Source organism: Rana temporaria, chromosome 1, assembly GCF_905171775.1.
Source record: "Rana temporaria chromosome 1, aRanTem1.1, whole genome shotgun sequence".
NCBI lineage: Eukaryota > Metazoa > Chordata > Amphibia > Anura > Ranidae > Rana > Rana temporaria.
In genome coordinates, this window is record NC_053489.1 from 558,713,947 (window position 1) to 558,726,386 (window position 12,440).

The 12,440-nt window shown below is 42.4% G+C and overlaps 1 protein-coding gene and 1 long non-coding RNA gene across 4 annotated transcripts; one reads left to right on the plus strand and one right to left on the minus strand.

Moving 5' to 3' along the window:
* The first annotated feature begins 2,280 nt into the window (after nucleotides 1-2,280).
* On the plus strand, nucleotides 2,281-9,218 carry LOC120921154. Of its 3 annotated transcripts, XR_005744836.1 has the most exons (7): nucleotides 2,281-2,660; nucleotides 2,750-2,857; nucleotides 3,252-3,409; nucleotides 6,259-6,381; nucleotides 6,831-6,902; nucleotides 7,028-7,134; nucleotides 8,894-9,218. It is a non-coding gene; the product is annotated as an uncharacterized LOC120921154 (long non-coding RNA). The 3 variants fall into 3 exon arrangements; XR_005744835.1 differs by having other exon boundaries at nucleotides 2,282-2,857; XR_005744837.1 differs by lacking the exon at nucleotides 6,259-6,381 and having other exon boundaries at nucleotides 2,282-2,857.
* LOC120921149 lies at nucleotides 5,254-9,676 on the minus strand. The gene is made up of 5 exons (XM_040333845.1): nucleotides 9,290-9,676; nucleotides 8,888-9,057; nucleotides 8,685-8,753; nucleotides 7,041-7,100; nucleotides 5,254-5,922 (listed from the first exon to the last, which is right to left on the minus strand). The coding sequence occupies exons 1-5, from the start codon at nucleotides 9,529-9,531 to the stop codon at nucleotides 5,546-5,548; spliced, it is 918 nt and encodes a 305-aa protein (XP_040189779.1). The 5' UTR covers nucleotides 9,532-9,676; the 3' UTR covers nucleotides 5,254-5,545.
* Between the last annotated feature and the right edge of the window lie 2,764 nt (nucleotides 9,677-12,440).

A 12,440-nucleotide genomic window follows, 5' to 3' on the forward strand; every position in this document is an offset into this window, starting at 1 on the left:
GACTACCAAACCTGTTTAAATACTACCAAGCTGCCAGACTAGCACAATTTTCTGCTATTTTTGCGGAATGTGAAAAACCAGAGTGGATAGAAATGGAGGGGTTGGCGATCCCTAATCTTTCGATAGAGAGCCTTTTTTGGTCTCCCCAAAAAACTAGACCTTCAATACTATCCCCCACATTGTCGCAATCCTTCAGACTCTGGGACGGCCTGAGACACCTTCCTTCTTTGGTCTCGGAGACTAAGCCTTTGACAAGGATCTTTCTCAACCCTCAGTTTCCCATAGGGATGGACATTTCGGCTTTCCAATGGTGGCTGGACAAAGGGATCTATAGAATAGGCGACTTTCTGACACCCATGGGCCCACTTTCACTGGAACATTGTGTGAGGACACTTGACTGGCCCCTAACGGAAAGAGCCCGGTACACCCAAATTTTTAATTTCGTGTCATCCTTCTGGACTGACAATTTCAGGCACGCGACTCTTACTAGTTACGAAAGCTGGTGTAAACAAATGACGGAACACAAGGGGGGAATATCTATAATATATATAGCTTTATCTGAGGTGTCCACAAAATTCTCATACATGGAGGCATGGGAGAGAGACCTGCGGATGACCTGGGACCTGAGTAGATGGCACAAGGTAGGTTTGAAATCTTTCAAAGGTTTAGTAAATACTTCATTAGCTGAAGCCAACACAAAGGTTCTGATGCGGTGGTATCTGGTCCCCAGTAGGTTGGCTGCGATGTTTCCTACGTCTTCCCCGTTATGCTTCCGCAACTGCCAAGCCCAAGGCACGATGCTTCATGTTTGGTGGGAGTGCCCCAGAATCAGGGGGTTTTGGAACAGAATATTTTGCCTTATCAGAAAAGTCACGGGGGTACCGCTGGTGAAGTCTCCGCAGATAGCTCTGCTGGGATCCGAGATCCCTCGGGTCTCCAAACCCATACAAAAACTGATAGCTTTCATGCTCATAGGAGCTAAAACCACTTTAGCGGCGGCCTGGAAGCAACCTAGGGTCTCCTTCTTGGCAGCTAAGGGGAAGATTTCATGGATCATGACACAGGAAAAAATGGTCAGCTCCATCTCTAATACAAGCGATAATTTTGAGGCCACATGGGAGCCTTGGGCCAGACATGTTGGCGTATCCCTATCGCCGGGTCATACGCCGTCCCCTTCGGGCACTTAACTAGCCTACTGGCAATCATTCTTTCTCATTTGCTCTATCTTTCTTTTTTCCTCTCTTTCTCTTTCCCTCCTTCTTTTATGCTAACCTTGGTACATTCTCCTCCTCGAGATCTTTGATTTAGTTATCATACTAGTCTGTTAATAGGCAATACTTTCATGGGAGCGCCCTGGGAGAGGGGGAGAGTATGGTGGGGAGTGGGAGGTCTTTTTCTTCACAGGTCCCTTGGGAAGGGATGGGCTGTCTAGCGCTCTTTTCCACATTTTGGGCGGGGTCCTAGGTTATCTGGGGTCACAGAAGTCTCTTACCAATACTTAGTTATGCTACCCATTTATCCGACACAGTTTGCTCCCTTTACGGGGTGTCGGATGAGACTCTGTACGGAAAGCGTTGATTGGGTTCCCCGCCCCTCTTTAGCCCAGCCTACATATAGTTGAGTAGGGGATCTCCTACGGGGACATCGATTTATATTTTAATTGCTCCCCCTTTATGGTGCTAGATTAATCTAAAATGAAAATTGAAGTTTGTATTGTATCTTCACTATTTATTTGTCGTTGACTTTTTGACATGGAATGTACTGAGAGCTTCATGTTGTACATTGTATTAATTTATTTCTTCATCAATAAAATAAAACATTAAAGTGAAAAAAAAAAAAAAAAAACGGAAGTAACTCCGGGCCTACATGCTGCTGCCCGATGATGTGTCGGCCACTGCAGCGGGGGCTTTGATCGCAGGTGAGTATTACATAATCAGCTTCTATGCTATGCACGCAGGTCTGCCAGTCCTGGCATGACCACCTTAAGAAAATGCACGATCGTTCTAAATTATCCCCTAAACCATGAATGGAGGTATTTCAAGCACCTACATACAGGTAAGCATTAATATAGTCTTCCAGGTAGCTAAAAGTACTATATATTTATTCATTTCTGTTGATATATCTATTTTGAATCCTGACATGCACTATGTTTGTTTTTGTTGATTTTATTATTTCCCATCACATCTTACAACTTGCAAACGTTTGAATTGAAGTAGATCTATGCATAAGGGTAATAATAATAATAATAATAATAATAATAATAATAATAATAATAATAATTAATAAATAATAATAGTTTTTGTTTACATTCACAAATCCAATATCTACTACCACCGTTTGCAAGAATGTTATCAACCCAAGCTGGGGTTAGTTTGTTTATTTTTCATTCGTTTTTGGAGTAATGTTTTGACTCCTTGGCTCTGAAATTAAGCCACAAAAAAAAAAAGCTACCATTCCATAAAGAAACCTACTCCACAATTCCACGGCTCGCAATACTCCCACAAACACTGGGGCTCTCCTCCTACTGTGCTCTTGCTGCAGTGCAGACTGCTGCCACCTGCCCTCAAAGAAGAAATATTACAGTTCACGTTTGGAAGACATCTCACCACACTATGGATTTAATCCTGGTTAAGTATGTTGCCTGTGGCACCCTTAAACACGTGAGTGGCTTATCAATTTTCCCCTACTCACCTTCCATCATTCCATTAATTATTTCTTCTAATTTATATCCCTCTCTCTTTTTTTGCAGTTGCAATTTACTGACGTCATGTCTCACATGCATGCCTAACATTGGACCTGGATGTGGATGAGGAGGAAGCAAATAGAAAAACACATGAGGTTTTTTCAGCACTTCATAGTAAGTATTAAGACTAAGAGTAAACCCCACTTAGGATGTTATAATGATATACTTGTATGACTTTTTTTTTTAAATAAATCACATTTATTTGTCATTGTGTGTGAGTGAGTATGGGGTTAGTCTGTGTGTTTAAGGGTCAATGTGAGTATGTCTGTGTTTTTCTGTGATTAAGTGTCTGGGTCAGTCTGGCTTTGTTTACAAGGCACTTCATTTATTGGCCAGTGTGTCTGTCAGTTAAAGTGTGTGTCGTCTTTATGGGTCAGTGTGTGTCACTGTGTATATGTATATTTTAAGTGGGTGTGAGTAAGTATATTGGTGTGTGTCATGGAATGCATAATGTGCAAAAATGTTATTTTGATGTATATATGGAATACAGTTGTGTTACTTATTTTAGGTTTTTTGACATCGAAATAATTTCTTCTATGCCATTGTCAGTGTATCACCTCCACACTTCCCAGAGCTACAAATCTAAACTCATGCTTTATCTTGGCCCTGGTATTTTGATTCCATTCTGACCACCAGGGATCTGAATGCTGCTCAGCTCCATGCAAGGTAAGAACAGGGAGACTGGGAACTGTATTATCTTTTGGAATAGTGATTAAAATTCCATTGCAGCGAAAGCAGATATTTTCTCATTAGTTTACCGATCGGCAGGGATGGACTGGCCATTGGGACTACAGGGAGTTTCCCGGTGGACCGATGGCTCAGTGGGCCGGCTTCAGTGACAGCAGACCGCCGCCCCCCTCAGCTCCTCTGTCTCTCCCTACCCACAGCGCTCACCTGGGGGGGAACAAAGAAGCAGAGGGAGGACCAGAGGAGCAAGGGGGGACGACAGAGGAGCATGGGGGAGGGGACGGACAGCTGATTTAACAGCTATGGCCTGGGAGTTTCTCACTTCTGCCTAATCTTGTCCCATAAGGGGGGGGGCACCAAACTGATTCTTTGCCCCGGGTGAAATAATGTCTAGCTTCCCCAGTGGTACTGCCTATAAGAGTACCAGTACCAGCCGTTCTACTCTAATAAAGTAGAACGGCTAGGGGCTAGTGAAGGGGGAGAGGGGGCTTGGGTGGCCGGGGGGGGGGTTGCGGGAGTTGTCCTGTCAAAGTGGGCCAGTCTGGATGAAGTCCAGGGCCAAATTTTTGTCCCAGTCCATCCCTGCCGATCGGGTACATTCTCTGCCTAACTCAGCTCTGCTGCATACCATTTGAAGATACAAAATTGCAAAATGCCTCCACGTGTCTTTACAAGATGTGATAGTGGGATACATGTTTTTCCCTAATGTCTACTTATATTGTCCTCCGCTACCTCCCTAGCCCCTCGGTCTATAATTTTTCACCCTGGCTATCTTATTCCAGTATCCACACTCCCACTGCTGTTAGTATCCCCCCCCCCCCCTGCTTCCTGTGTTGTTTTACTGTCCAGTGTCCACTAACAGTGGGGAAACATTAAAATATAAATGAATAGTTTAAGGTAGACTGTGTGGGCCAGATTCACATAGAAGAGCGGCGGCGTAACGTATCATAGATACGTTACACCGCCGCAATTTTTCATCGCAAGTACTTGCACTTGCGATGCAAACCTACGCCGGCGGCCTCCGGCGCAAGGCGGGACAATTTAAATGGGCGTGTGCCATTTAAATTAGGCGCGCTCCCGCGCCGGACCTACCGCGCATGCTCCGTTTCCGAACTCCCGTCGTGCATTGCGCGCCGTGACGTCATTTTTTCGAACGGCGACGCGCGTAGCGTAATTCCGTATTACTGGACGGCTTACGCAAACGACGTTATTTTTAAAATTTCAACTCGGGAACGACGGCCATACTTTTAGACAGCAATACGCTTGCTGACTAAAGTTAGGGCACCAAAAAAAAAAGACTAACTTTGCGACGTGAAACTAGACTAGCGGCGACGTAGCGAACGCTGGATCAACTGTGGGAATGGAGTTGGGTGTATAGGATTTTACTGTGTTTTTTATTTTTGTTTTTTTATTTTTTGTGGTTGAACTGGATGGACTTGTGTCTTTTTTCAACCTGACTAACTATGTAACTATGTAACTATGTAACGCGAAAAACCGCCGTCGATCGCCGTAACTCCTAATTTGCATACCCGGCGCTGGTTTACGACGCAAACTCCCCCCCAGCGGCGGCCGCGGTATTGCATCTTAAGATCCGACAGTGTAAAACAATTACAGCTGTCGGATCTTATGGCTATCTATAGCATAGATAGAACAACAGATACAACGGCGAATCAGCAGATACGCCGTCGTATCTACTCTGTGAATCTGGCCCTTAGAGTTTGAAGTTCGGAATAAAATACTATTGTGTGTGGGAAATGAATACATAATAATTTAGCAGATAATGTGATGATGTATATAAATAAATAATAATAATAATAATAATATTAGACCAAAAATAGTTTTATATTCACAAAAAAAAAAATATTTTCATAGAAATTACAAACACACATGCTGGGTAGGTGTAACTTGGCAGCATAAGAAAACGTTTCTACCAAAATCAAGGAACAGTAAAAAGATCGATTCTGCATAATAATTTGCGATGAGATGGGCAGAGGAAGGTCTAGCCTTCATTTTTCAAAACGTCTTTGTTGGTTATATGTTCATCGTAGCTCCCAGGCATTGGAGCAATGTGTCTGGAAATATCTTCAAGTAAACAAAATATACTCTGTCCAATGCCTAATTGTGTTGTTGGCTTGCCCGGGCCAAAATTATTTCAAAACTCTCAGTTTGCTGCCTGCTCAACTGATGGGTAAGCCGGGTAAGCCTTTTGACCTTTCGTTGTAGTTTTCGGTTGTCACACCTTAATTCTATAAGCTCCCTCAGAATGATCTCCTGCACAGTTGGGAAAGGCGGTACAGCAGTAGGTGGCATCAGGGCATGGGGTGGCTGAATGAATGAACCTTGTCCTCTGTGCTCCTCCTCTGGGCCGGGGGAGAAATCAGGAGTCTGGGGAATGATAGGGGTAATCTCTGGCTGAATCTCCAGCCTCTCCAAAAGAAGAACAGGAGAGTGCGGGCTGCACTGTACTCTCCTCTCAGGGTGGTATTGCTGATCTGAAATAGATAAGATAGGCAAAGTTTGATGAATGATGAAAGCGTTCATAGTAATGAATTTATTCAGATTAGACTTTTATGTAGTAGTAATATTGAATAATGGAGCAAATGAAAGATTGAGTTGGGGAGGGGGGATAAGTTGTATTAATGATTGAGAGAAAACAAAAAATCAATTTAAACTTATTTAGGTAAATCTACACATTGCATTTATATCCTAAAGTTAAAAAAATTTAAAAGGTTATTTAATAAAATAACCTTTATAGAAGTAAATAAATACAATATAAAAATTGCAGAAACAGAAAATGCCTTAAACAGAAAATCTTTTTTCTTTATTAGATAACATATTTATCAGCATATGACACGCACATTTAACTCCTGAAAAGCTTTCTGTTAAAGACGGAAGAAAGAGTGAAGATAATGTTGAAGATAAAGTTCTTAAAGGGTCCCAGTAGGTTGCAGGTAAAAAGGGCATATGTCTTCTAAATTTATTATCGTAGTATTTTTGATATCCTACTGCAAAAACCTTTGTAGCGCTTTTATACCCACTAAAAGATAAAAAAATACCTGTAAAGCAAAGGCATAATGAGCTAGTATGCACAGCATACTAGCTCATTATGAGCTAATAACCTTGTAAGTAATTTAGTGTGCCGTGCTAGGTTTGCAGGGCGAATATCTTCTAAACCATACAGGTTATAGAGATATTATGTATAGATATTATAGGCTTAACGGTAGTTTAAAAAAAAAGCGCAAAAGAGCTGTTGAACACCTTTCAATAAGGGCTACTAAATTCAAAATCATTAAAAGAACCAAAGGCAGAAAAAAAATTTCAACACGGTGGAGTTCAGCAAAAAATCTTTGTGATAGGAATGAATCTCTGACATCACAGCCACTCTCATTTATTTCCACAGTTTGCGCAGTCCTCCTTGATATATCAATCCCCCTTCAAATCACAGTGTCCCTTTCACAGTCACGTTCTAAAGGTATGAGGTGTCATTTTTGTACGAATTTTTAAATTGAACTTTTAGGTGTATTACATGAAAATGCCTATGTGTAAATAGGGTACATGATGATAATGGAGTTAGTGCTGTGTCCTGTTTCTTCCCAGATCATGCACTTACCCTGAGGAGGAGCAATGGTCCTGCCAGAAGCCGATGCTGGAGGGTCTTGAATGCAGCTTTCTGTTAAAGACGGAAGAAAGAGTGAAGAGTCAAGGTAATGTTCATGAAAAAGTCAACAGCTGTATTTACAATTTTTGCCTGAGATATGTCGTATAACTACAATATTTTCTACTATGAAATCAAATATTCAACCAAAAATGGACTGAGGAAATGTAAAATATAATCAGAAGTTGCTGATGTGTTAAAACAGATGTTACATTTCTGGCAATTTTTAAGATTAACAAAATATATGTAAAATATGCTATCAAGTATCTACATATCATTTACTACAACCCCCATATACATAGTACCAGGGCTAAATTAGCTACTAGCCAGGCCTCAAGGGTTACTAGCCAACAGTTAGTTGCCACACCCAACCCTTAGCTTGCCCCACCCCTAATTCAACCCCTAAACACGCCCTCATAAATTATCTCATTAAATGACACAAAATTGTTTTATGCAGAATAAAATATTTAAAAAAAATATTAACACCAACTTTATCCAAAACCACCAATGAAGCCTGCCTGTGCCCACCTATGTAGCCTGTGCCCACCAATGCACCCTGTGCCCACCATGCAGCCTACATGTGCTGCAGGTAAAGAGCGATAAACGCTTTCATTTCAATTGATGTTTTCCCGCTACTAAACAGCCCTGCCCCATGGCCAGGAAACTTTAATTTACAGATCGCCCGTCCTGGGATTGGACAGGATAAAAGTCCCGGAGGAGGGGATGTATGTGGCAGCAAGCGGCGGGGAACACGGCAATGTCAAATCAAAGCTGTTATCGATGTGTTCTCCTCTCTCTTCCCCCCCTGTGATCGATGAGAGAAGGACTCCCTTTCAAACTATGCTGTTGGCGGAGCTCTCACCCCTTTCTCGGCATCCCTCAAAATCTAGTCACAAAATGAAAGCAGGCAAGTTTGAATTTGGAAGGGTGCATACATACTACTACTATACCCACCTTTTGATTTAAAAATCACATTTCTTACATCAGCTTCCTCAGAAGCTGATGTAACCTTCAGAACCTTCAGAACCTGATCAGAACCTTCACATGACAGTTTCCCCTTCACAATTATGTTCTGATCTGAACCCCCTTCACAGTGGTAAATTTCACCCACCTTCACAGCACATGTGAACAGCTGTGTTCTCTGTCCCACCCTGCAACTTGACCCACCTTCACCTAACAGCCCCACGCAGCTCTGCCCCCGTCACAATTCAGCATCCACAGCTCTGACCTTGCTACCTTGCTTGGGCACACAGAACCGTAGACACAATAAATACTATAGTGGGTGGAGCAGAAGTTGCTGAAGTTATCCAGCATAATGTTGTTTGTTAGGGCCGCATAGCAACCAACCAATCACCTGCTGGTTAATTTTAAAAAGTTCTCTTCAGCTGCTCTATTGCTGCCCACTATTTTGCATTGCTATTTTTTCGGCTCACTGTGCATAACGAGCCTTCTGCTCTCGACTGTGATAGTGAAAGCTGAGTAGCCAGGGAGACAGAAACGGCACCTAATTGTCTCAACTGTGACGGTCTGCATGGCACAGTGACTTGGTCCAAGTAGTAAATAGCAGTTCATTAGATATCCTTTGTGTTGGGTACTCACCACCAGAATGTTGTTGATAGGATGTACTTGGAGTTGGAGCTGATCCTTCCAAGGATGATGTTTCTTGATCTGGAAAACATGAATGTAAAAAAATAAAAATAAAAGTCATACATGTGTAGTCATCATAAACAATAAGATAGCTTTACAAATATATTATAACTGCAATATATATAAATTATAATGATATATTTAATTTTCCTCACCACCAGCTCTATGATTTTGACCCCTGCTGCTGAATCCAGGGACATCCTCTGCCAGAAGGACATCTCTTAGCTCCGCCTCCCACTCTCGCAACTTGATAGGCTTTCCTCGGTTTTGTCCTAGTCGAAGCCTCTGCATCTTCTTTGTAACCGTTGCCCGACAATCATAGAACCTGCAAATGTACATAAACATTACAATTACATTAATAAAAAAACAAATACTTAGATTAATGTTTTTTGAAAACCACATTTCTTTTCACATTGTGATGGTTATATGTATACTGTTCAGCATGTGGCTGTGACAAATAAATTTTTTGGTTACGTTGAACTGTTACTTTTTTGTTATTGACTACAAAACTGTGTATTTTTTACACAAGAGTGAAAGAATATTTTAATATTAATTACCTGTGTCTGACGCCATTGGTGGGCCTGTGAAACTTGGAGACCGCATTCACGGAGTCCCGGACTCGTTCCCAGGCTGCTGACTTCTCAGATGCTGGCACGGATTGGCAGAAGAGTGTCACTTTTTCTTTTGATACTGCAGCAACCAATGCAGCATTCTCCTCTTTGGTATATATGGGTCCCCTTGATTTCTGTCTCTTGGTTCGCTTGTTCTGCTGCACATCTGAGTCCGCACTATCTGACATAGGAGGGGCCACATGTCTCCTTTCTTTGCCATGCTCCCGCTCCACTACACCTCCACATTCCCTTCCATGCCTCGGCTTCACTCCACACCAATCCTCCCCTCCCCGCCTCCTCTCCCCTCCATGCCTTTCCTCCACTACCCTCCTCTCCTCCCTTTCACGCCTCTTCTCTCCTCCACGCCTTTCCTCCACTACCCTCCTCTCCTCACTTTCACGCCTCCTCTCTCCTCCACGCCTTTCCTCCACTACGCTCCTCTCCTCCACTCCACTACTCTCCTCCACGCCACTCCTCTCTTCCCCTCCATGCCTCCTCTTCTCTCCATGCCTCCTCTTCTCTCCATGCCTCCTCTTCCCTCCATGCCTACTCTCCCCTCCATGCCTCTCCTCGACTCTACTCCTCTCCTCTCCTCCACACCTGTCCTCCACTCCACTCCTCTCTTCCCCTCCACGCCTCCTCTTCCCTCCATGCCTCTTCTCCCCTCCATGCCTCTCCTCCACCACACTCATCTCATCTGCTCCACACCTCTCCTCCACTTCACTCTCAGTCACACCAACAAGTCTCACATCAACACACTGACTAACACCAACAGTCTCACTCTCAGTCTCAACACTCACATGTCCATTCTCACTCCTATACATGATTTTAATTGCCCAAAAGATAGCAAACCAGTGAAACCACCACACAAAAACAAGTCGAAATTCGACAAGCCCACCTCTGCCCTGCTCTCTGTTCCTCCCTCGCCAAACCACGCACTCATACACCGTCTCAAAATGGAGTCCAGGGGCGGAGGCTATAAGCCGCGCATCGAAAACGAAAGTAAAGTATGAGATTTTCGAATGGTTAAGATTTGCTGCGATGTACTTACGAAAGTACGAATGATTTACAACACACATTAGCAGCGTTAGCGGAGCAATTCTGACACATTGCGTAAAATAACGAATTAAGGCCCGATTACAAATTTACTAAAACAATCTTACGAAAGTAATAATCAGTCAGTATCAGTAAGACCGTCAAGTAGTCTATCGCAGCCAAGTTAGATTTACAAAATTACAATGAGTAGTGTGTTGAATCAACGTAAAATGTATTTTAACTGAATTACGAATGCACTAAGATCTACTAAAGCACGTTTTTACAATCGAATGAAACAAGACACGAAAATACGAATGATGATAAAACAACGAAGATCTATTTCCTACGAAAATACGAATGCGGCACGATGGTAAATATAATGTAAATACGAATCTAAAAAAACGAAAAATATACCAACGTAAAAACGAATAAACAAATAAATTCATTCAAAAAATACGAACGAAGCAGAATACAAAACATAACGAAAATACGAATCTCGATTCAACGAAAAATAAACTAACAAAAAAAAACGGAAACGGAAAAAAGAGTGTTACGAAAATACTAAAGAGTACGAATACGATAACTAACGTCTTACGAAATTACGACTCGTTACGAATCACGATAAACGAACAGAAACGAAACAGAAATAAACGAACATTTTTGCTGTGCACATGTCTACTAACCACACTGTACCCAGGCATTATGTAGAAAAACATAATAAAAAACTAGAAGGCACAAAATTCCAGATTATAGACAGGTTTGTCCCCCACTGGAGGGGCGAGCCCAAAGTCAGAGGGGTGTCTAAGCTTGAGGTATTCTGGATTTACCAGCTAAAATGTTTTGTTCCACATGGGTTAAACGTTGAGTGGGACGTTAACGCCTTCATCAACCAGGCTTAGCGCTATTTTTTCCCTTGGTTTGCCCGGGAGATCTTATATGGTTTGGACAAGTTTTTTATTGCCTTAGTACATATAAGAAGCCTGATAAATTTCTATATTCCCTTTATAGTTCTAAGTGAAAATATACAATGTGGCCGGTTTAAATGCATATTGATGATTGGTTTTATATACTATTTTTATTTCCTTTGCACAATGTTGATCCACCTGTCTGGAATTAAATTCTTGGGACCCACGTTTTCACTCTCCCAATGTATGTAGAATTACCTGGATGTGTTTATGACCATCAGAGGAAATTGTGGAACACCTATACTATAGGTCTTTGCTGTCAAATGACTTCAATGAAACACTAACCCTAGTTGCCCACAAGATGCCGCTGTCCTGTATGCAGGAATCTGCTTGCATGACGTGATAACGCGGACACACGGCACTGCTATATGGAGAGCGTGTGCGTTGCGTCACAGCGCTGTATGAACACATCCCCCGGAAGTGCGGCGTGAAAACGAGGCTTGAATTACCTTGTGACACGTGGAAGCGCGGCACCAAGATGGCGATGATGTGCGCATGCGCGTGACGTCATGACGTCTAGCGCTCTCTATACCAATGGGCTTATGTGAGGGGTGGAGAACGAGGACAGCGTTAAACTGGACAGTAACAGACACTTCCAGCATACACGCCCACTATCATTAATGGCCCTCCCCACTACTTCCGGGCTTTGGAGAGCAAATCCAAACATGTGTGCCTAATTGGAGCGCACGCCGGAGTCAGCTGTGGAACAAGGTAAGATTGCAGACAGGTGGACCTTTTAGGCTATATATTGGCAGTGGATGGCATAGACCTCTGTATACACCCCAGTAGAAGTCCTTATAGCGACAAAACCGGTAGGGTACACAGGTCATACCGCCATCACCTGCATTATCTGTGGATATATTTTCTGTCCGTTCATTGGATTTGAAAGTTTTTTGGTTTGCTGCATGGTTTCTTTGGATTTTTTGGATTTATTTGATTTTTGTTGGATTTTTGATTTTTACTGCTGAACATTGTTTGAAAATCTTGTTCAAAGTGTTGTTTTTATCCAGAGTGCTCACCTTTCAAGTGACACAAGTTTGAAGTTTTCATTAAAACTGTAACTTTTTTACACTATGTGGAGCCCTTTTTCTGTTTTT

Bases quoted from the DNA above. Each gene is read 5' to 3' on its own strand.
- LOC120921149 (XM_040333845.1), bottom strand. From the start codon at position 9,531: ATGTCAGATAGTGCGGACTCAGATGTGCAGCAGAACAAGCGAACCAAG. The intron at 8,754-8,887 runs GTGAGGAAAATT...CATGTTTTCCAG, and splicing joins TCAAAATCATAGAGCTGGTG to ATCAAGAAACATCATCCTTG. The intron at 7,101-8,684 runs GTGAGTACCCAA...CGTCTTTAACAG, and splicing joins CTATCAACAACATTCTGGTG to AAAGCTGCATTCAAGACCCT.